At 35.3% G+C, this 25499-nt stretch overlaps 1 protein-coding gene across 1 annotated transcript in view; it reads right to left on the bottom strand.

Moving 5' to 3' along the window:
• Positions 1-7105: 7105 nt before the first annotated feature.
• PRKAA2 (protein kinase, AMP-activated, alpha 2 catalytic subunit) overlaps positions 7106-25499 on the bottom strand; it is a 28272-nt gene continuing 9878 nt past the window's right edge. The window contains exons 2-8 of the mRNA XM_012722159.1: positions 23052-23145; positions 22346-22490; positions 21059-21146; positions 20034-20258; positions 11722-12226; positions 9874-10000; positions 7106-8640 (exon numbers count right to left, since the gene is read on the bottom strand). Of these exons, the coding sequence (XP_012577613.1) occupies positions 8402-8640; positions 9874-10000; positions 11722-12226; positions 20034-20258; positions 21059-21146; positions 22346-22490; positions 23052-23111 (1389 nt within the window). The 5' untranslated portion in view covers positions 23112-23145 and the 3' untranslated portion in view covers positions 7106-8401. The remainder of the gene's footprint in view (positions 8641-9873; positions 10001-11721; positions 12227-20033; positions 20259-21058; positions 21147-22345; positions 22491-23051; positions 23146-25499) is intronic.

The raw sequence follows: 25499 nt of genomic DNA, 5'->3' as shown, positions 1-25499 counted from the left end.
CTCTTGCTCAGGCCTTGTCCTGTGTATCTTCAGAACCTTTAACACAGATTAAAAGGGGAAGAGTAGGGGGAGAAAATAAATAAATAAATATATATGTGTGTGTGTGTATGTGTGTGTGTGTGTGTGTGTGTGTGATGAAATCCTTAAGAAATGGTTGCTTCTGGTGACAGAGTTAGGAATACTTTTTCATTTTCCTCAAATGTCCTATATTTTAAAAAATTTCTACATTAAGCATCCATTACCCACATAATTTAAAAAATAAAGGAAAAACATTCACTAATGACAAATCCATACTTTAAACGTTAAATAAATCAAATTGAAATGTTTATTCCTGTATCTTGACACTGATGATTTTAATAAGGGCTAGAATACAATATTTTTCAAAAAAGTTTCATGAAAAGTGACCATTATAAATTAGTAAGATCAAATCTACACTGCTGATTCTGTATTCTCACACTTTAATATAAAATTCTATTTTAGTCTGAGGGCTTTTCATCTTCCCTTTCTACTCTATGGCTGCGGTAAGCAGAATTTTGACTTCTGATCTTCACGCCCCTTTGTTATTCCTGTAAATGTAAGAATGTGAACTGGCAAAAGACATTTTACAGATAAAGTTAAGGTTGCTAACCAGGTGACCTTAAAATTTGAAGATTATCCAGTTGAGCCCAATTTAATCTCATAGGACCTTAAAATCCAGAGGGAGGCAGAAGAGCCAGCTCTTCAGAGATATGTAGTGTGGTGGAGGCAAGGACCCCTGCAGCTGGCTTTGAAGAGGAGAGGAGCTGCAGTCCAGAGAAGCCGTGGCCTTTTCAAGCTGCAAATGACCCTTAGCCAGCAGTCAAAACAAGCAAACAAAACATACAGAACTTCAATCCCACAGCAGCATGGAACTAAATCTTGCACCAACTTGGTGCATAGAACACATTCTCCCCTGCACCAGTCTTCCCAATGCTTTGTTTTTCCAGCCTGAGTGACCTGAAACAATACCAATGAGCCCACCACTGAACTGACTTACAGAGCTTAAGATAATCAGGTTGTGCTGCTTTATTCAGTGAGTCTGTGGCAATTTGTGATGGCAGCAACAGAAAACTAATACAGTGACTAAAAGGAGAAACTATAGCGTACAACAAAGATAGAGATAGGTTGAAATCTCTAAAAAGTAACAGGCACTCTTTTTCTACAGTAGTTTTCCCTGTAACTACTGACATGCAGAATATTAGCTGAATGACAAAATGGAAACAAACCACCATTCAAATCAACCAAAGTCTTTAATATGATTTTGTGAAAAAAAACCTTATAAACAAGTGAGACAGGCTGCTTTTCTCTTGTGATTGTTACATATGCATTTTGTATGGTGCAAATATTAATGGAGAACCTGTAACTATGAAATATTGTGTAATTCAAGGTCTTTTTATTACACCACTACTGTATGGTCTTGCCACTGATTTTTAACATAAAAAATACATGACAAAACTGAAATTTGAATTTATGGTTATTAAAACACAAAGCACTGGGAGCGTCCTTCTTGTTTAAATGAACATAGAAAGTGATCCCAATTTCAACGTTTTTGAAAACAATTTTTAAGTAGATATATAATAAAATGCTTCATTATATAGCTATTTAATCTATCAGCCTATGGGAATTCTTTTTCAGAAGATGGGTTAAGAAAAACAAATGCAGATAGAAAGTTCTTAAGAACAAAATTGAATACCCAATTTTATCATGGACATAATCTAATAGTTGTCAACTTTTGTTATTGTTGTTGCACTCAAAATTCACTGTGTAATATTTAAGCATAAGTTAAAAAGAACATGCGCATCCTTCCTAAAGTAAAGCAAGATCACTATGCTTAGAGTTCACAGTTCTGTATGAATTTTACATTAAACACTCAAAATATTGTACAACCGCAGGTATTTGTCAACAGTCTTAAGAAAGTGCTGTATTTTGGTACATTAAGGCAGTTTCAGCCAACATTTTAAAAAGTTCTAGATAACTGTTAAAACAAGAAAATCTGGCATTTAAATATTCACTGTTTACAGGAAATTTTAAGTCACTTAATATAATTTATGTAATTGTGATTTAAAACATTTTGATCACTATATTCTTAGCACATTAAGACTTACCTAAAATCAAGACACTCATCCTATCAGTATCAAAGATATCTAAAAAACAAGGGGGGGATTTACATTAAATAAGGATGGTAAATCCTATATTTAAACAAGGGCCTTGAAATAGTTTCTCACACACAGCTGTGAGGTAGGTGAATACACACATTTTGTACATGAGAAATCTACATGAAATTACATGACTTGCTGTGGTCACAGCAGCCAAAACCAGAATCAAATTCCAAATTGGATTGTGTTCTTTGAATTCATTCCATTACAAATCTGTTTAAAGGGATGAATGGATGAATGCCATTCACTGCATTCATTTTTAAAAGAGAGAAAGCAGCCACTCTTACCAAGGTGACTTAGAAAGTGAACAGCAAAACTAGAAAAATATATCTACACTATCTGACAGTGATAGGGTGAGGTGCAGCCAAAGACACCTGAAAACAAACAGGTAAAAACAAATGACGTGATCGATTATGGAGGGCAGATGTAAGAAGAAATGAGAGAAAAACGAAAATATAGTTCAAATAATTATTACTGTTCCTACAATTTAAGAGAGAAGGCACAATTCCGGTGTCTTTGCTAGAAGAGGGAACCTATATCCCCTGTCCACTTTAGGAAAATGTTATCTGTCTAGGAAAATGGCCTTTCTTTGTAACAAAACTTATTTCAAACGGACTTGTAACTGTGAAAAATGTTGGATTAGCAAGAAAAAATTAAATGTAATTCTCTGTGGCTAGATCTAATGTTCCTATTCCTCCTTGAAATTTTAAAGTAATACAAAGCAGCAGACCTCACATTTAAAAAAAAAATCACACTGAATGAAACTTGTCAAAATTCTATAAATGCTCAAAACGTTTCATGCTAGCATATTCTACAAATAATTTCTTTCTCCTGGAAAGAGTGCTCTACTTAATTGCACTTTAAATATAACCAAAATTTACTTACCCTGCTTATCCAAATAATCGTGAGTATTTCCATAAAAACTAAGCTGCTTTAGATATAGTTACCAAAAATCACATACACAGTCACAGCCACAAACTGGCATTGCTATGCAAGACTGGCAGTAAACATTAACACTGGCTCACAAAATTAATACAACCCTACAGTCTGATAACTTCTAGACACAGTCTGATTCTTATCAGGTTATGGCTGGAAAAGTTTAATTAAAACTGAATCCAGTCTAGACTGTGGGTCCTGATCTCTAAGCTATTACTATTCAGTGGCACCAAATGCATTATAATTACATTTAGGCGAGGTTAGTAAGGATTCAGCAACTTGTTTAAAGAAGATTTATATAATTTTTAAAGTTCATCAAACAAATTACATTTCTAAGTTTTATAATGTTTAGAAGAATCTCTATCAAGCCAATTATAACAAGGTAGTTCATGAGTAGAAATGTACTCTATGAAAATAGTGTGTTATCATCTAATATACAAAGTGAAAAATTCCCAATCTGTATGTCAATTTTAGATAACCCTAAATCAGGTGATAATCAAAACTTAGTATAATTTAAGACAAGTTGGGCTAGTTTTACGTTTTTAAAAAAGACTGTGCTGTAAGAATTCTGTCAATAAAAGAATCCTGTTTCTTCATTATTTTTAAGCACCCTCAGTAACATAGAAGTGCCTGTAAAAAAATCAATGTGCTAATCATAAATATTTCAGATATTACATCTCATTAGTACAATCAACAGGTTCCAAAAACTATAAAATTATTCTGTTAAGACTACTTTATATCACTCTAAGACTTAAAAAGCAATACATCTGCTTATTTTTATGACTCAACTACTCAAATATTTCACTGATTCAGCCTGTTCTCCCCAGAGGGTGGCAACAGCAGTGAGTCCCACTGAGTACCTGTATGGCATTCAAGCTTTAGGGAGAGCTTTCCTGGTCCTGTTTCCTCATCCGGAAATGGTAACTTCACAAGGTTACTGCAAGGTATTAAATAAGTTAATAGACATAAAGGGTCTGTGGATCTAAAAGTCACTATACCAGTTAAGAAATGCTTCCATCACTCTAGCTTAGTGTAGTTTTGCTTTATGCAAAGTTCACATGATTTTCTGGATGATTTCTGCCATTTTACTTAGAAAAATATTCAAATATATACCTTCAAAATGCCTCACCAAACAAACTAAATTTAGGACACTAGCATTAGTATGAAAACTCTTAAATATAAAAAAGGGAACACTAAAACAAGTCATACAAAAAGATAGAGGAGACAGAACTTTAAAGCTCGTAGGTAACTCAGAGGTCTTTTATACTATCCCTCCCAATTCAGGGGCAATAATGAGACCCAAAAGAGGATGCAACCAACTAACAGATTGCACACATCCAGAATCTAGAATAGTGTAGTGTCTCTAAGAATTATTAAATTACATTCCTTAAAGAAGTCACAGAATGACAGGATCACCAACGAAAGAAATGCCAGAGTGAAAGGTAAAGGTCTTTAGAAACAGGCAAACTGAGATGTCTCGCATTTAGGGTGCTGAGACTTCACACCCATGAATGGGACTCAAATGACATATCTGTGGTAGGTGCATTCTAAACTTGTGGATTTTACATATGGAAGATGCAGTGCTCACTTTAACTCAGTATACGGTATTAACAGAGCTAAAGACAACCCCAAATAGTCAAAAAACCTGTAACGGTTGTCTATATAAGTCTCAACTTTGTTTCATCAAATACTAATAATCTGTTTTATTCCCTGAGTACAAACTGTCAAGTAAGAGAAAGCAAGTTCAGAATCATGTAACTAACATGGAAAATCTCCACTTACAGAAAATGGAGAATTGTCTGCATTCTATGTAGCTAATTCTCTGATGCAGAAATACCGTTATTTTTTATTAGTCCCAGCTCCTGACTCTCTTAACTGATGGTTAGTATCAAAGCATACAAATCCTGGAGATTACAAAAGTGTCTCTTAAAAAGAGATCAAAACAAAAACCCAACTTAAAACAGTTTGCCTGCTCCTCTACTTCTCTACATATTCAATTTGACTGACATTAAAGACCAGTTGAGAACTAGAACTAAATATGGTGCCCTGTATAGTTATTTTTAAAACCTTCTGACTATACATTTTCAAAGTAAGAATCAATGATATTGAATCATTACCCAGAAAATCGTATCAGTGCTTATCTCATAGTTTTTATTAGCCATCTTGTTTAAGGTTTTTCAAGTTAAAAAATAAACTTTGCTCCAAGCAATACCATAAATTGATTAAGAAAGCCAAGGTACAATGGAGCAAGAAATATGAAATTCTATTTAGTTCAGCATTTCCTCAACATGAGTGTATTCACATGTTAAAATTAAATTATTCTGATTTTGAACCAGTTTCTTCTCCAACAAGGGAAGTCTTAGTTTTAAACTATCTTAATTATGGAAATCCAGAGCAAATTTTTTCCTTATTAAAGGCTTTTCTAAATTTGCTTCATCCCATAGTAAAGTAAGTTTTAAAGTTAATAAGTTTTAAAATTGGGCAAAACAAGAACAAGCTAAGTAAAATTTATATATTTTTATATAAAGACTTGTCACAGTCTTTAATGTACATATCCATTGTCATCCTCAAGCAGGAGAGTAACATGTAACATTTTCCAAACTTACTCAGTAGAATCTTTTTTTCTGCAGAGCATCTCATAGGAAACAGTTCAGTAAGTGCTGTTCTTGAATACTATGGCATCCATTTCCATGATGTAGCTTAGGCTTTATCTAAAACCTAATGATAGCAGCTCTCTTCCAGAATCAGAACTGGAAGAATTCATTCCTACCCAGATCTATCTACTTACCACACTCAAAATTAACCCATTTAAATAAGGCTGAAATGTGGGTATTTGGGGCAAGCAACATTCTTTCCCTCTCCCTGATCATTAGCAACACCACCAACAGCAAAAAATGCTATGAAATTTCTAACCCCTGTTATGCTGGACCAGGCCTCCTGAAATCTCTACAAACCAACTTACTGGACCATCTAGAAGCACAGAATAGCTATGCTTTAAAAACTTACGTATGTAGAAGCCAAACAGTGACACCTGATTCTCCTAAAAGACAACAGAGTAACTATCAAATTGTAGATGTTCATAAATACTGGCAAGAATGAGAAAATAATAGCTTAGGCTTTATCTAAAACCTAATGATAGCAGCTCTGTCCAAAAAAGATGGGCATTCATATAATGTAATTTTGATATTCCTAACATCTTATTTATTAGACTTTAACACAGTAAAATGCTACTGGATTCCTTCTTGCTCTTTCTCTGCCTGTAATATTGTGGATTATTAATATTTTGGGATAAAGAATAGGAATAATTCCTTATTTCTAAGGTCACCACTCAGGCAAATATTATGAGGTGAGCTTTTTCAAGGTCATCACATTTGGTAAATATTATGAGGCACCATTTTTTCCCTCAACAGAGGTATTTCAACACATCTGAAGAAGCCAAAATTGTGCCATTAGGACTATTTATCCCTATACAAATGGCCCCAGAAAGTACCCATTGGTGTCACTAGATGGCAATCTTTCCAAGGCTTACACTAAACATTGTAACTACAACCTCACTCCCAAATTGGGGAACAAGGATTCCTTTTGACTTAGAAATCAAAGTCACATTTCAATTAACACCATTTTTTAAAAAAAATTTCTAACAGAACAGTATGACACCACATGCTACACACTTCTGACTCAGAACTAAAGATAGATAATGTTTATTTTCCATAAATACTAGAGAACTTGATCTAATCTCATTTGCCTCTTGGTAGAAAAAAAACCAGTATTTATGGCAAAGAAATCTGTCAAGACAATGTAATTTTCTGTGTTCAGGAGCTCAGTCTTTTCTAGGATAAGTCAGATGAATGAAATTTTTAATTATAATATATTTAATGAAAATATAAACAAGCAAAATAAATTTTAAGATTAAATACTTTTAGTAAAACAACAAAATCTACAAGCTTTTATGTACTCTGCTATCACTAAGGATTTTCTAATTAAAAAAGCTGGCACACAAAAAAAAATTGGTTTCCATTAGAAGTACTAGTATGTGAATACATATATGTATATATGTAAACAACATAGTATTTATTAAAGAATGATTTTTTTTTTTTAATTAAGGCTTCCCTACCCTAACAGGTTCAACATGAAGGTCACAGCCTATCAAGTTTTGGAAGTACACAAAAGCCCTTAGGGCCATAACAGTATTGTCAAATTGGCTGGCTAGCAACCAAGATACAGAATAGAGAGAAACAGAAAAAGACTGGAATAAGCCAATCAGTCACAAAAGACCAAGCAAAGACAAAGGTGACCAGGGAAAGTAGGGGTTTCCCTTCAATAACTTCAGATGCAGAATTAGCAATGCAGGATGCAACAGGTCAGACAAAAAGACACAGACACAATCTCTCCCCTAACACCACACATAGTAAGAGATCAAACGTGAGAGTATTCTTTTAAAGGATTGTTGATAATTTTGCTTTGTTCATGTTTTCATGTGTGTGAAGCAAAAAAATAATGAAGAATTTAAGTAGATTTTGAAGGCAGCTTTTAAAACGATAAAAATTTATGAAAAAGATGAATGTTGTTGTAATTCTAGATGTTCTGATACTGAACCTTAAAGGCTCTTAGGGTAAATTTTCCAGGGACATTTCAAGATAAAACTTTGATTTGGGTACAGCTGTTTTCAAGAAACTTGGAATGACAGCTACCGATTTCAGGACAGGAGCTCTTCTGTCAAGTATTAGGTAGTGGCTGCAAAAACTGTTAGAAGAACTTGGTTTCTGAAATATTGTGGGTATGTCTTTTAAATTGCAGCATTCAAATACTACCTTACTAATAGTTGTTTTAACTTTTAACCTTCTTGTGCAAGACAACTGACGTAAAAACACAGGTTAAAGCTTACTGAAAATGAGAAGTCAACTGACTGTACCTGTAATTCAAGAGTAAAGCAAGGAGGTGTTGCCAAAGCACCCTTCAGTTGAGATGATTCACCAACTAAGGCAGATTAATCATCTGTAGTGAACTCACAATTTTAAATAAACAATAATCTTCATCAATGTCACCTACTAAGTATAATGCCTTATGTGGATTTATAATAGACAAAAAGAGAATTATTCTACAGGTAAATCAAGTGTCAGACTATTTTGTTTTCAGTAACATCAATGGTACTGAGTGTCCGCTGGAGACATTCACATTTCTCCTTCATAATGCAGAGTATGTGATAGCCATAAGTAAGATAATAATTTAAAGAATATGTCTGATTTTCACAGTGTGGTAACAAAATATAAATAGAGATTAGGAAATGACCATCAACGAGCTAAAGTAGTAATCAGGCTGGCACACATTTCAAAAAAATCCATGGTGTGACTGCCCAAACGAGGCGGAACCGAAGACAAAGAGCTTCCAGTCAAGGAGCCAGTGAGAGAACCAGAGAGAGAATGGCTCTCTACAGCTGCCGAATCAAAACTTGATCTTGCTCTATGTAAGCCAGCAGCCGAACAGGAACGCTGGGGTGTAGAGGAACCCGACCTCTGCTCCATCACCTCATCTGAAACAGACCAAAGAAGAGCAACTTACAGACAAGGTTTGTATGCCCTCCTGCTTCCTATGAAGGATATGGGGCAACTTAGCAATGGGCATCACATGTCTGTGCAACACCTCCTCCTTTCATAACAGGAACAGAGATCACTAATCAATCACACACTTCACATGGTTAAAATGTAGACCCTCAATCCCTCTTAACAGAGCATGTGGCATTAACCCCTTCCCATCAAGCTGATGACCAGGCTCATTTCAAGAAAACATGGTCCCTGGACACTGATTTTCTTGCAGTGTCTCAACTAAAATCATAAGCATAAAAATAGAAGTTGCTATTACACAGTGGTTCCAAACCTCTGGTGCACACTGGAATTACCTGAGGACTGCAAGTTGTATGAGGTCAAGGTGATGGGGAACAGAGGGAAATCTCATTTAAAATGCAAATTCCAATTTCCCAGAATTCAGCTATCTCCAGAGACTGTGATTGCATAGATTTGGGGTGTTTCCGCATTTTAGTAAGAGCAGTGGGTAATTTTGATGATGTGGACTTGGTATCATATTAACACTGCTATATAGTTGGCTGCTGGTTCAAGAATCAAATTTAAATGCTCTAGTTAAAACAATTTTCCTAGCTTTGAACATGGCATCACTTTTGCTCCATGCAGCAACTGACCCTTAATTTATTTTGTTTATATCCTGCCCACGCCTCTGAATGCAATACCACATTTGAATACCACCTGGGTTTCACTCTCAGCACACACTAAAGACTCAAACACAAGCACCTTGATTTATGTATCTCCTGAACAACCAAAGGCACCCAAATCCCAGGACAGCCCTGACTGGTCATCATGACCACCATCAATGAGAGACACTGTGAAAAGAGGAAGTTTAGATATCACAGCGCTAACTAATAAAATAGGAGTGGACAAGCATGACAAAGCACCTGACAACATCATTAAGTTTAGGCAAAAATCTGTTTCCCCTTTGTTCCCTTCCTTGAATGGCGAACACTTCAAATCACTTCTTTATGTCAAGATAGCACTTTTAGAGAGGTATTGCCTAAGAAAGTCCATGTCTTTGGGTTCTTTCCATTTCACTTAAATTTTTAGGTTTACATTACTTTAAAAGGGGGGAAAAACCGTATAGAAGACCTACCCACCATGTTTTTGAGAAGATTTTAATATCTTGACAATTAGTATCAAGTTTTATCTTCTCAGAGATCATGCCTGCACAGCTTCCTTACCATCAATGCTTTTAAAGTCCAAAAGATAGCTTCTATTATCAACCAGGTAAAGCTGTAAGCTCATTTTCACATAATTGCCAGTCACTGGATTTTTTCTTCTTACTCGAAGATGGTATGCATTCACTACCTAGAACAGAAAATAATCTTTAAAGAAAAACATTAAAAGTATCAAACTACAATATCTCCCTTAATCCTATTGTGAAGAAAATAAAAAATGGTGGAGGAGGAATTCCTAAAGGATCTTTTTTTTTTTTTTTAAGATTTATTTAAGCATACAGAACTGGGGTACAGGCCAGGGTGTAAGGGCAGTGAGAGGCTTCACCAGAGACACAGTGGGGGGTAGAGCAGGATGACTGAGGAAGTACACTGCTGAGGGAACAGTGGGTGGGTCAGCAGAGATCTGCCACACCATGTGGGTCACCTCCGGGGCAGGGATCAAACTCATGGTGAAGTGGCTTTAGCTTCTTAGTGCCGTGCTTTAACAGGGAGGGCCTGAAGGATCATTTTTTCAATAGTACATTGCAGTTTAGTTATAATTTAACCCCCAATAGTAGTACTGTTTGTATGTAGAATTATAACTTAAAGGGAACTCAGCAGTCAGAGTCTAGCATTCATTCTAGACATTCACCTACGCTAGAACATCAATAATAATCTTGATTATCCAGTCTTGGCTTTAGTACTTTTTCCTATGAATATGAAATAGGAGGAATATATGGAAACTAATAAAGTAATAGTTTGCATCAGGAACTATAACAGATACAGTCACAAAATTTAAGTACCACAATAAAACTGTGAAGAACATATTATTTGCCTTTGGAAGATAAAACTACAGTTCAGATAAAGAATGTTCTGGATTTTCAAAATAGCTTTCAAAATAAGGAATTTTAAAGACATTAATTTTCTTTTTAAAGATTTATTTATTCATACAGAACTGGGGTACAGGCCAGAGATGCGGAGGGTGAGAGGGTTCACCAGAGACAGAGTGGGGAGCAGAACAGGCAGATGATCAAAGTACACTGCTGAGGGGAGCAGCGGGTGGGTCAGGAGAGGTCTGCCTCGCCCTGTGGATCTCCTCTGGAGCAGGCAGAGATCGAACTCATGCGGCGGAAGTGGCTTAAGCTTCTTAGTGCAGTGCTTTAACCCACTGCGCCACCAGGGAGGGCCCGACATTAATTTCTTTTTTAAAACTAAATTAACAAAGTTTCAGGAAAGGGAGATCTATTAATTTAACAGTCTAGAGGAAATTTTTACTTGTTTATTCATCTCATGTAAAAATGAAATGAAAATGAATTTGAGCACCTAAGAAAAAAGGTAAAATGTAGACTGGAAGAAAAAAAATACAACTAGGGATTTAAAGCATCAGCCTAATTAGATATTTTATCAATTAACATAACAGTATTTGTTGGCTGAATAAACATGTCCTGGTGGTATAATTTACACTACCAGTAGCTGCCACAGCTATAAGAAAAAGAAAAGGAGAGGGCAAGAGAATGGGAAAAGGAGGAGAAAGGAGCTAAGGGGAAAAAGAAAATCTCCCTTCAAACAGGTGGGCCTTTTCCTCAGGCCATTTCAAGTTATTTATTTTTTTGTTTCTCAGCTAAAAAGTGCAGTTAGATAATTAAAAAATATGAACACCATCAGCTCTTCATCCTTACAGATGTTTGTTTGGTTTTGAATGTATGTGGTCTATTACTGGAAAGAGTTACGTTTACCAACCAAATATGAAGACCACTAAATTCATACCTAAATCAAAATCAATTATTTTCATTGACCTCAGTACTCAATGCAGCAAAGCAGAGGAGCTACTGTCCAAAAGAAATGGCTTCTACAAATATACTGGTTTTCTACCTTCCATTCAAAATCCAGCTGCTTCATAGCTCGGTAAACTTCAGCCATAATGTCATATGGTTTGCTCTGACTTCGGATCCCAAGGTGCCACTTGGCTTTCTTCACAGCTAAAGATTTAGGCTTCGTTGTATTCAGTGCATCCAACGGACATCTTGCTTTAGGGCTGTCTGCTATAAGAGGTGGCATCCTTTCTGGATGAGGTTTCAAACCTGGGGGAATATGCATGGCACTATCATCCATAAAAGAACCAGTTGGGGGACTAGAAGCAAGGTAGAACTCACTGGCTTGGTTCATAATTCTCCGATTGTCAATGATAAGATGATAAGCCACTGCAAGCTGGTCTTGAGGGTCACCACTATATAAACTGTTCATTACTTCCGATTCTGTACATTCAAATTTTTCACACACTTCTTTTACAGCCTCATCATCAATGACGTTAGCATCATAGGAAGGATCTTCAGGAAATAAGTAACTGGGCAAATCTTGTTTAAACCATTCATGCTCTCTAGGAAAAATACCATAATACACTATTATAAGAACATGACTTGGCAAGTCCCAAATAATTTAGACATGGGGCAATACATGGTAACAGAATGAGAAAGAAAACCTGGGCTTTTATAGTTATAGTATTACCTTGAATAAGATAGTTAACATGCCCTTGAGTAACTATGGTTCTTTGGGCTAGGGTATTTGGCTGACATTTGCTCAAAAACAAAATGTATCTGTCACCTTATAGGAAACAAATGGAAGTACATACTGCCAATGGTAATATTCAAGCTTTCAAGCAAAAATTTAGAATTTTGTATAATTTGCATCTGCCACTTTCATAGCTTCTCTATAATCAAATATTTACTTGGTGAGTTTACTGATGGGAATTATGAGTATGACTTTTGGTATTGTGACACCATTTGGAAAATCTGTCCAACTGAATATGCCAATATTTTCCAAAGGACCACTGCATGATGTTACAGAATCATATACAGGTAAGATTTAGTCAAATTGGGGAGAAAAAAAAAAGTAGGTTTAAATTTAACAAGGTACAAAAGTTCATTGATAAGTTTTCTAATTTGGCATTGCTACATGGTAAGCTTTATATCAAAGAATACCCATAATTATTTTTCCAACCACTTCAATTATTTGAGAGAGAATAGATTTTCTTCATGCAGTTCAACTAATGTAACATGTTGCAATTGGCTGCATAAAGAAGTAGATATGAGAACCTAGCTGTTATCTTTAAGTCAAACATTAGGATTTAAAAGATGTAAATACTATTCTTGTCACATTTTTCATTTTTAAATTACGCTATTTTTCATAAAGGATATATTAGAGTCACGTGTAAGTTTTTTGTTATTTTAAAGGTAATTATGTATTTTAAACTCTGCAGTCTATGATAATTTCTATACAGGGATTCTAAGACCCACTCTCCTAAATCATATTTCCTATTTCTGAACCTTTGTACATGATGTTATTACTACCCCAACTCTTTTCATCTGACTTCAAGACTGTCTAAGCACTGTTACACGGCAGAACTGGGAAACCAGATCAATATGTATTTTGCCTGAATTTCTCTTCACTGGTTAATTCAGTTGTGACTATTTACTACCAGCATATTATTCACAAGATGATACACTCCTTCTCATCACACAGCTATATTCTATGGTTTATTTATTTTAGCTGGATACAGATTAAATGAAAACACAGAAAAATAAATATGTAGTTAAGCAAATACAAAAATCCTGTAATAAACATTTTCAACATAAAGCACAAGATAAAACAACAGATTATTCAGAACAGGAGGCAGGTGATTAGGGAAGCCACTCTGAGCAACATTTAAGCAGATGTCAGAATAAACAGATATCAGCTAAGCAAAGAGTTGGGGAATAGGTATTTCTAGGAAAAAATAAAAAACACAACATATGCAAAGACTCTCAGGCAAGGAAAGAGTGTTGCCATATTCAAGGAACTGAAGCCACTATCACAAAGACAATGACTCATCGTCAGTTGGAGTGGCAAAAATTCAGGTATTTTTGACATCTGTAGACTATAAGAAATGATGTGGGATTTGAACCTATAGCAGGTGAAAATCACTGAAAGATTTTAAAAAGAGGTTAGGGATGACATGCTCTAATTTGAATTCTACGAGGTACTTCAGCTTTTGATATAAAAATGAATTTAAAAGATAAAAGTAATAATGGTGCAGATGATGCTAGAATAATAGTCTGAGTGAGAAAGGACAATGTACCAGGATCTGAGAAAGTATACAAAGATAAATCCTGAAGAATCAAGATCCACTATAACACTCAAATTTTCTAATAGTTATTAATGTTTTCTTAATCTTCCCTAATAAATGAGTATTCACTGAAACAGAGACCATGATTTATTTATCTACAGTTCTCTAGTGAATGCTCATGAAATACAAAATCTATGAATGATTAATAGGCACTAACATAGAAAGACAAAAAAGAATTCACTGCTCTAATTTGCTATACTATGCTTGTAATAGGCACCTTGTATTTGTAATAGTAAGACTGACTTCTTAGAAAATAAGAGGTTACATGTCTAACATTTTTGAAATATCAAAGACAAATAAAAAAATGTGTATCTATGAATGAATCCCAAATATTCACTCCTCCACAAAGCAGAGATTACTAGAGAAAAAAATGATCAAAATAAACATTTTCAGAACTCTGAAAAAGTTAATCAAACTCACAACAATCTGAGGAAAGCTGAATAAGAAAAGTGGCTATACAACAGTACAATGAGATCCGTCAAAGTCTAACTGGCTTATAATTCTCTCCCTTCCCCCATTTTTGAGAACCAAGAGCCTCATAATTGTGGAACCCCAGAAAACCAGCAGGGAAGGGTGTAGGCAAGTAAGATAGGTTTAGCTAAAAGTCCCACACCCAGAAACTGTCACTATGTGACATATATGGCAATTCCCTGGGAATCTCACATGAAAAGTACTGTCTCATCTGACCTAATTCAAAGACCTCTCAATGTAGGACATTTGTTGAAGCAGTCATTGGCAATTATCTGTCTTTCCTAGTGTCTATAGCAGCAACAAGAGTGGGAATAAAGAAGTTTTTGACCCAAAGATTCAAAGGGAAAGATTTAAAGACTAACAGTCCCACAGAGGTCTTTGAAATACTCTGTCATATTCTTGGGACTCAAGGCCACACACATGTACAGAGTTGTGTGCATGCCCAAGAAAGAACTGAGAAGACACTAATTTCTCATTACTGGCTAACCTTAAGGATCTGTGCAAGCAGATAGTGTTCCTTTCACTGGCACACTTAAGACATACACCAACATGCCAAGATCCCTATGGCAAAGGCTGGAAGACATAGTAAAGGCATTTAAGGAAATGCCTAATAATTAGCTGACCATTAAGCTAACCAGAGACTTCAGTGGCACCCATAATAAAAAATGCAAACTTTATGGAAACACTTCAGTAAAAATCAAGCAACAAACAAGAGCAGCAACATATTACAAACTCAAGACATATATATACCCAAGATAAATGAAAATACATAACCATACAAAACTTGAACCTGAATGTACACAGCATTTTCTTAAGAGCTAATAAGTAGAAATTATTAAAATATCTACTAAAATACCATGAACCATGTTTTTCGAGCCAAAATGGAATCTGCATACATCAACTAATATATACTGTACTATACTATATCATGAAAGAAACTTGAATACATGCTAGTGAAAGAAGCCAGTCTCAAAAGACCACATACTGTATCATTCCATTATATGAAACGCTTGGAATCCAAATCCACAATGATACAGAGTTGATTAGTAGTTGCTATGACTTAGGAGGAAAGGGAAAAGAGAAATGATTACTAATGGGTAATATTTTGGAAATAATTAAAATGTTAAAGGGGAAATTTTATGGTATGTGAATTATATCAATAGTGTTTAAAAAATATTAAATCTATAAATAATCTAAAGATTTACAGTTAAAAATCCATAATCCTTTCTTAACCTCTGCCTTTATAATCAGGCCTTTATACAAAATTAGCTATCCAAAATGATTTGCCCTTTAGAGAATAAACAAATTTAAGTCAATGCAGCAGGCCTCTCTTTTCCTGTATTGGGTTTCTCAGCTGTGGACTTCTTTCCATCTGCTGGGTTCCTGTTATCTGCAGTCCTTTTTCCCAACAAAAATGTCTTTGATTTCTTCACACCAATAGCCTTTTCTAACCTCTTTCTCATCTAATTTGGCTCCTAGCACTGCTGCTGCCTTATCCATCTGGAGTTTGTGATTCTTGGCCTGGTCAAGACTGGTGTTCCCATGCATGATCTTTGCATATGCTTTTAGTGTCAATATGATTCTTAGATTCTACAATGGATTCCTCTCCAGGACTCTGCAATGACTCTTCTGATGGTACGTGGAAGGCTCTTCACATTTCAAAATTCTACTGAGGTCTGTCCTAGGTATCTTATGCAAGGGAAGGTTGCAGTTACTCTCAAGGGAGGCACTTCTACGAAAAGTGCCATACAGGTTATCTAACTTGTCAAAAGCACTTTCAATTCAAATGCAGAAACATCCCAGATGCCCACCAGGAGCAAATTTCAGGACATCCAGTTTGCTTGTATCTTGCTTATATATACAAGCAAAGTAATTCTAGGGACATTTTTGAAGGCCTTGATGCCACAGTTCTCATTACAGATGACACAGGATCTCTGCACTGGAAAAAACATACCCTCTTTACCCTCCCTGCCACCTCCACGGAGAGGCTACTTTTTCATTCTAATGTAATTCTAGACCTTAATTATTGTAAGCAAAAAAGCCTTCTTAGTCTTTTCTGTAGCTCTCAGCTTTATCCTCAACCATCAAAGAAGTTCAGGAACTTCCTCAATAAGATGATCTCAAGACACAACCCTGGCTGAGACAGCCAGGCCTGAAACATTACTGGTGTGTAGTGCTTGCTCTTTGGTGCCACGAGTGCCAGGTTTTGGTGGGTATAAACATGCAGACCCCGCACAACATATACTTCTGAAAGTACTCTGGCCAAACAGTGCATCGCACTGCCTCAGAGAATGTGAGGCACAACTCTGCCAGTAGCCCAAGATTCAGCATGGTCTGATGGCCTGCTAACTCACTGACAGCTTAGGGCTATCTGCCATCTTCCCTCAAGTTGGTATGAAACAAGTTCACAATATGTAGTCAAATGGGAGCCTTGACTAGCAAGCAAAGTGCCATATTTACCAGATCAGCACCCTTTTCTGGGTCTACTTATCTCAGTAGACAAGCACATGCTGTGGTGGAGAAGAAGGCTTCCCTTCTTTCACTCTGGAGGCCCCCACATGCAAAGCCCTATTCTATGTAAGAAAACTGCCAACTAGAGTCAGCTTCTGCACTAAATCTACCATTTTAAGCAGTAACCTGATGTTTAGAAAGGTTCACCTGAGACAGAACCAACTCATTTTTCATAGTTTACTATTGATATACAGCCCATGGCTTTGTATCACCACAAACTGATACCTGATTTTGATATGTAACTCATTTCTTTAAATGTTATTAAGATTAGTGATCAAAACTGTGAAACATGTGGCCCTCTCTGGTGGCACAGCGGGTTAAAGCACTGCACTGGGAAGCTGAAGCCACTTCCACATGAGTTCGATCCCCACCTGCCCCGGAGGTGACCACATGGTGTGGCAGACCTCTCCTGACACGCCCATTGCTCCCCTCAGCAGTGTACTTCATCTATCTGCCTGTTCTGCTCCCCGCTCTGTGTGTAGTGAATCCTCTCACCGTCCCTGCGCCTCTGGCCTGTACCCCAGTTCTGTATCCATAAATAAATAAATCTTAAAAAAAAAAACTGTGAAATATGACAGTGTATCCAAATTGCTTTAAGAGCAGCTAAAACACTCCTATATGCTCACTTAAATATAATATTAATAGCTAGCACTGTATGCCAGTCAACTGTCTCAGAGCTTTAGCTAAGTTGAATATTTGCAGTTGATATATTCATCTGTCTTTAAATCACAGAAGTAACAAATACTTATGGTTTAACTAAGACTATACTCCCCAAAATACCTACTGCTGATAAGCCAGTAAACAGAAGAATTAGGATTCATACTTAGCTGAACTTCTAATCATAACATTAATAGCAAAAAGTAAGCTAAGACTCTTAGGAGAATGCGGAAGTTGGTTTTCATAGAAGACAATGTCTGTCTAGTCTACCACTATATTTCCATCACCTAGCATAGAGCCTTGCACAGAGTAGATGCAAAACAAATATTAAATAAAAGCAAAGAATGACTAAATGAGCAATTGAATGAAGAGCTGTATTTTGTAACAGTCAATAGATTAAAATCTTATTAGAACTATACAGAAAAAAGCTATGGGACAAATATGGTAGCATAAGAAAAATATATTATGATATACTGGAGGAAGAACAGATGTCACAGTACTAACATAGCAATGTGAATTAGTGGAAATAGTCTAGGTTCTGAACTCAGACATTTCTGAATTCAATCTATTTCTGTCTCTTATTAGCTGTGTAATTTTCAACAAACAGATTTATTCAAAATTTAATATGCATAAGGTATATATTTTATGAATTAGTAGTTGCTCCCTAATTAAGACTTAAGAAGGGAGAGAAGATATATTTAAAAAAAAAAAAAAAACTTTTCTTAGCTTCCCTTTCATGGCCTGTTAAACAAGAATAATAGCTACCTATGAAAAGTCAATGCCATCTGTCAGTTATCTCATAAAATAGAATAACTGTTTGACCATTATTGACTCTTTCCCTATTGAGCCATATCTTACCAAATCAAGAATTTCCAATTATGAAAAAATTAAATACGGATAAACTGCAAAACGATGAAACCTTCAAATTTCCATTGTTATACAGCACAGAGGTGAATGCCACTGTCTATACTACCTACTTTTGTACAAATTACTCATCTTAATACACTTATTTTTATTCTTTGTCTGTAGCCTGTAACTATAGAAACATTTTAAAATAACAGAATCGGTATACTTTCACTATTCTAAATATATATGCTGATGCAAACAGGTGCAAGCATATATATCAGCATATCTAATTTTCTTTCAACAGAGCTGCTAATTAAGTGAACTGTTTATTCTAAAGACAAAAGGATTTTTCCTGCTAAAGTTTATTTCCATAACTAAATCTGGAATGAATTTACACTTTCACATTTTGCATATGAGGCCTAGAACACTGAAGACAAGATGGTGGGGGGGGGGGCGAGGGAGGGAAGAAAGCAATATGAAAGCAAAAGGGATCAAGGAATCCATCCTGTCTTGCAGGAGAGATCAGCAGCAGTCACATGAACAACTGCCAACCAGCCCGTCATTTATGTATTCCAAGAGTCACCTGGCTTATTCACAAAAGGGAGAGGATTCTAGGCTGTTTGTAAATAAATACCCAATGGAATATTAGATAACAACAAAAACATCTAACAGGCATGACATTATAAGTAAAGAGCAGAAGGCAATGAATTACCATGGCTTGTGTGTAGTATATAAAGGTCATATTCCCATTTCCAAGATTTCTTACATAGCATGAATTCCTTCAAAGCCAACCCACTGGCACCTATTTTGGGATTTTAAAAGTGGAGCAAAACTTTTATGATTTATTCCATTAACCATAAGTAAAAGATGTGTCTCATTCTGTTTTTCTAATTGAAATGCATTCAAATGCTTCCTGAGCATGTACCATACCCTAGGCCTTGTAGCACTGCAGTTACAAAGATGAGTAAGACACCTTCTCTATCCATAGTTATAATTTGAGAGAAAAAAGATACACTGAGAAGTAGCTAGATACTGTATGAGAATGAAATAAAAGGATAAACAAAAGGTAGAAAATGTAGAAATGGAAGCAACTAACAGTGTGTAAGGGAACAGAAGTCATTTCATAAGGAAGGTGATATGTGAACAGAATTTTAAAAGCATGAATGAAAATTAATCACATCAAAAAGATGCAGAAAAGGTATCCAAGTGAAGAGGATGACATGAAGGCACAGTACATGATAAGTCTGAGTAACAAAGTAATTTAAGTACTGACAGAAGGGGTGTGGCCATAGGTGCAGGAGGTGAGCTTTCAGGAGAGGAAGCCTGGCTCCTTATTATGAAGACCCTCATATGCAATGTTTCCTAAGCTAAAAAGTTTGGGAAACAATATGAAATATTTAGAAGATGAGTGACATGATCAAATGTGTATAATAAGAAAAGTAAAATTCTTATAAAAGTTGTAAAGCCCCACATAAAGTTGGACATTCAGTTAGTAATACTGGAAAATGTACAGAACAGTAACAAAAAGAATAATCACCTTATGTCTTTGATAGTTGCTCGTTTCAGAGGATCAACCTGTAACATATGCATCAGGAGAGTAGCAACAGAACGATTGAGATATTCTGGGATATAAAAAACACCCCCTCGGATCTTCTTAAATAACGTAGGCACGTGTTCATCATCAAATGGGAGGGTGCCACAAAGAAGAGCATACAAGATAACACCGCAGCTCCAGATATCAACCTCAGGGCCTGCATACAGTCTACGACAAAAGATGACAACACAAACCTGAAGTGCATTCATCATTTGTCCTCACCAGGATATACGGTGTTTTGACATATGCGTAACATAAATTTGGTTACATATTGATTTTCAAGGTCTTTAATGAAGTCCGTAACTCCGTAATTCTGAATGGTTTTTCTCCAGAGAGAAAACCGGTCTAGCCATTTACAATTCAATGTGTAGGATGACATCTAGGTAAATGTGCAAGAAAAATGGTGTTTTATTTATCATAAATATATTTAACTGAGCTTAATAACTGACCTGTTAAAACTTTCTACTTTTTTTCTGATAGATACAAGTCAAAGACCATAAATTGAAAAAATAATACCACAAGTGTATTACATACCTCTTCTAACCTTAAAACAACAAAAAAAAACAAGCTTATAGATTTTTTTATCCAGGACACACTGATTTTACAGAATACTTGAAACATTTAAATACTGTATACTTTCTAAGAATTGTTAAAATATTAAGGGACCATGTATAGTAAATAAGTCACAATAGCTTAAATATAGCAAATACTGTTTTATCTACATTTTTCTAAAGTAAAAAAAGCAATGTACGTTTCAGTCATTTTTAATGGGTAAACTCAATAAACTTTAAAGAAAACATAAATTACATATTTTTAATTGTTTAACATCACAAGTCTCTAGTCAACAAGGGAAAAGTTAGAAGAACAATTTGTTCCTGGTGTGTTAAAATCCTGTCCTCTAAAGAGAATATGTTACCAGAATGAACAAAAATTTGCAGAATGTTTTCCCTTCACCAATATATGATTACCTGCCGGAGATGACTTCTGGTGCCGCGTAGTTTGGAGACCCACAACTAGTTCGCAGAAATTCACCATCTGACATCATATTAGATAATCCTGAAAATAAGAATGATGTTTACCTGGTGCTTGATATTTATAAAAGGAGATATAGGTAAATACACAAGAAAAATGTCAAATCTTTAATGCTCCATACATGTTTTTTACTTATTGAAAAGGTGCAGTGAAAAGCACTGGCTAGACTAAAGACCTTCTCAGAGTACTTACTTACTCTATGATTTGAAGAAAGCTTAAAATACATCCTGTGCATGATTAGAATTAAATTTCTTTTCTAGAGAAAGATGGTAATTTGCTTTGCAAAAGAGTTTATTCTAAATTATATAAACTTTCCCAACATGAAAATATTATTTACCCATTTCTATTGTTGAAAGGATAAAATAAAGACTATTACTTTTTTTATACTATACTTTCAAAAATCTCTAACTAGAAACCAAACTTCAATTTATAGATTATGTTCCAAAAAATTTCCATGTGGAAAACTTTAACATTAAAAAGATGGTATTTACTAAACAAAAATCTAGTTGAACCTATTATTAACTGAGTTTTGTGAACAAGAGAAGCAAAATAGTGAGACTAGTTTTCTGGTTTTTAAGTTAAAGTACTGGCAAAATTTGTGAATAATGTTTAACTCTGACATCTTTCCAACTCTTTCTATAGCCTCTCCTTCACAAATCCTATCCCCAAACACTCTACTACGGCACTCTTTCCTGGTATGCTTGCCACAAAAAGTGGTGCATAAAAGTATCATTTTACATTTTCTCTTACCTCTGACAAAAACTCTTATTCTTTAACTAAGTTATTAGATGTTACCCTAAGATCTGTTGACATTCCTCTTGATCAAGTCTGAAAATTATAAAATTCCAAAATTTCATGCAAGCTTTTATATGCCTCCATTGAATAGCAATCACCAGGGAAAGTGCCTATATTTTCAATTTTCTAAGGAGTTGGTGGCACTCAGAAAACAAGCAAACAAAACTCAGTTAAGTACCATTTACTTAGGAGGAAATGCAGATTGAGTAGCTTGACCTTGGTGCTAGCCACCTAACTTCTCTAGAACTATCTGTAATTCTTCCATGTGTGTTGAAACAGCAGAACCAACTTAAGTGAGGAAACCATGCAACTAATCCCTTTTAATGGCACAAGATTTGTAATGATGAAACTGAAAATTATTAGTGCTCTAAGAGTTGTCACCCTAAAAGGCAGCTAGTACGTTTCTAAGCCACCAGGAAACTGCATACCAAAATCAGCTATCTTGGCATTCATGTGTGCATCCAACAGCACATTCTCTGGTTTCAGATCTCGATGAACAACCATATGCCTATGACAGTAATCTACAGCTGATAGGATCTGCTGGAAGAGTCGCCTGGCTTCCATCTCTTCAACCTATCAAATGTAAAAGAAGCTGCTATAAGACTATTTCGGTCATCTACATAGCAAGAGTTTTATTTTCGCCATTAGCATAAATATAACTAAGTAAGTTAATCAGAATTGTGCTAAAAATCTCAACAAGTCAGATGAACCAAAAACTTGCATTACAACTCTATATTAAAAAGTTTTCTTTCACTGCTAGGCAGCAATATTAAATCTTCAGTTAGTATTACTAAATGTATATAAAGGTTTAGAGAATTAACAAGTAAAACAGAATCTAAAAAGTTTAAGTCAAAATATTAAGAATAGGGTATAAACTGAAGCATCAACGTGATTTTATGGAACATATTTTAAAAAGAACTGGTATCATACTTTATAATTAAGTGGAACATATTTTGTATTTCCTAATATCAGTGTTTTGAAAAGTATACTTTTAAAGGATGAAAACATGTTGAATATTCTGTTTCGCTGGCCATTATCACAGAAGCACTCCAACAAGGTAGCTATGTGGTTTGCTACTTCTCATCACTTTCTCTATTTTAGCATGTTTATTGTACAAGACAGGATTTTACTCACCCGTCCATGTTTACAGATGTAGTCGAATAATTCACCACCAGACACATATTCCATTACCATAAAAAAATCTGTTGGAGTGCTGATCACCTGGTATCTATTTTGTAAATGAAAAGGAAGTTAACAATAAAATGTTATTACTTCAGTCAAAATCAACCTGGTGTATCTATTCTTGTTACAATTTGTGGCAGTTTACAATTGAAGATGGCAACAAATTACATAATGCTATCAAAATAATCAAAGAGCTATAACCATGGAAGTTTTTAAAATCCACCTACTTCCTGAGACTATAACAGAGGTCAAATGGTTAAATTGCTTTCAGGCCCTAAAACACAAAAGGCAAAAAAAGTATGGAAACTTTTCCCTGAGTCTGGCTTTTGCAGACAAAGCAAAGGCTAAAGGCTTATCTACTAACCTTTAGCTGAGTTTCAAGGTTAGTTAGGGTTGGAAAATACACAATACAGAGGAGAGCCATTACCCAAAAGCAAGGGGCCCACCAACAGAAATTCAAAACTCCGGTTATTTGAAGAACAGCCTCTTCATACTTCATGTATAAACTGCCCTTTAACTAGCCAATGAACTTCAACCAACCCAAATTTCTTTGCCCTTAGCTCACTCCTTGGCCAATAATAGAACTACTTTTTTTTCAAATCTATTTAACCTCTTATCTTTTCTTAGTTAGGGAGACAGATTTCAGTTTGCCAACTAATTTGCAACAAAGCTTCTTCCTTCTTTTCTCAAAACCTGATTTCATGCTATCAGTTTCTGCGCACATCAACTAGCCAGGATTCCAAATCACCCCTTTCATGTTTACATAATCTATGAAACCTTCACTCCTTGGTAACCAAATTAATCATTAATTTTTCCATTTTACAAATTTTTTAATAGCCTAAGGAAAAGTATCATATATTTATAATAAAAAAGGTTCTTTTCAGAGATATGTTCAGAAAATCAAGAAAGTTGTCAAACGACCCCTTTTCAACAATAAAATGCAAGAAAAAAGGCGACAAACTCTATATTAGAGACACACTAGTTACACTGCACACACACAGATTTGGTTTGATTCTGATTCAAACAATCCAACTTGTAAATGCATTTATGAAACAATTAAAAACCTGAACATTGACTGGGTGGTTTTCAATCTCGTTAATATCTAATACTTCAGGTGTGATAATAACTGTGCTTATGTTATTTAATTTTTTTTAAAGAATCCTTATCTTCCAGAATAGATTCTGGAGAATTTATATATTAAAAACATAATAATTTGAGATTTGCTTCAAAATAATCTGAGATGGGAGGAGAAAACAAATAATGCAATACATTGACCACTACCGAAGTGAAATAATATGTGAGGCATCATCACTATTTTGTATATATTTTAAAAAGCCATGATAAAAATATAAATAGAAGTATGTGTGTGTGTGGCTATTCAGTTATTTAGGTTTATTTCAAACCTAAGCAGTAAAGAAGCCCTCCTAGGTGGCAAAGGGGTTAAGTCTCACAGCCTGCTGCTACCCTAGGCAGTGTATTTTAGTAGATTCATCAGTTCTGCTCCCCACTCTGGTGAGTCCTCTCACTCCCTACACTTCTGGCTTACACTCAGTTCTTAGATGCATAAATTTTAAAAATCATTTCTTATATGCATAAGTTTTAAAAAAATCTTTAAAAATAGAATAATAAAGAACCATAGGGCCCTCCCTGTGGACACAATGGGTTAGAGCACAGCACTGTGAAGCCACCACAGCCACTTCCATATGAATTCAATCCCCAGCAAGGGGGATGATCCACGTGGCACAGCAGACCTCTCCTGACTCTCCCACTGCTCCCCTCAGCAGTGTACTTCATCTATCTGCCTGTTCTGCTCCCCACTCTATCTCTGGTGAATCCTCTCACTGCCCCTGCACCTCTGGCCTGTATCCCTGGTTTTGTATGCATAAAAAAAATCTTTAAAAATATAAAGAACCTTAGCTTTACTTGACAAAACAATTTTTTTCCTAAAAAACTACAATTTTCCCACCCATAAACACCAAAGTTTCAAAAACTTTGAAAATGAACTAAATATATTAGTATTTTAAGTTAAGGTTCCACTAATTCAAAGGGATATACAGCAAATTATAATTCTAAGGGATACATAGCCAAGTTATGGGAACAAAACCTAAATGCCCAATGAGAGGGTGGTGGATTAAGAAGATATAGTATATATACAAGATGTAGTTCTACTCAGCTATTAAAAAATAATAATAAAAATATGAACTCTTGCCACTTGCAACATGGATGGAAATGAAATAAATCAGAAGGAAAAATAGAAATACTAAATGTAACTCATATGGACTATAGAGAAACAAAACAAAGCAAAAAACTGTTAAGACTAAACTAAAACAAACCCTAGAAATATCACTGTAGAATTTAGTTACTAGAAGGGGAAGGTAGGCAAAATGTGGGGAGGGGGCC

The sequence above is a fragment of the Condylura cristata genome, unplaced genomic scaffold, assembly GCF_000260355.1.
Source record: "Condylura cristata isolate star-nosed mole 26May11 unplaced genomic scaffold, ConCri1.0 scaffold00008, whole genome shotgun sequence".
NCBI classification, from domain to species: Eukaryota; Metazoa; Chordata; class Mammalia; order Eulipotyphla; family Talpidae; genus Condylura; species Condylura cristata.
Note: the sequence above shows the minus strand (reverse complement) of the source record. Positions and strands in the feature narration are given on the sequence as shown.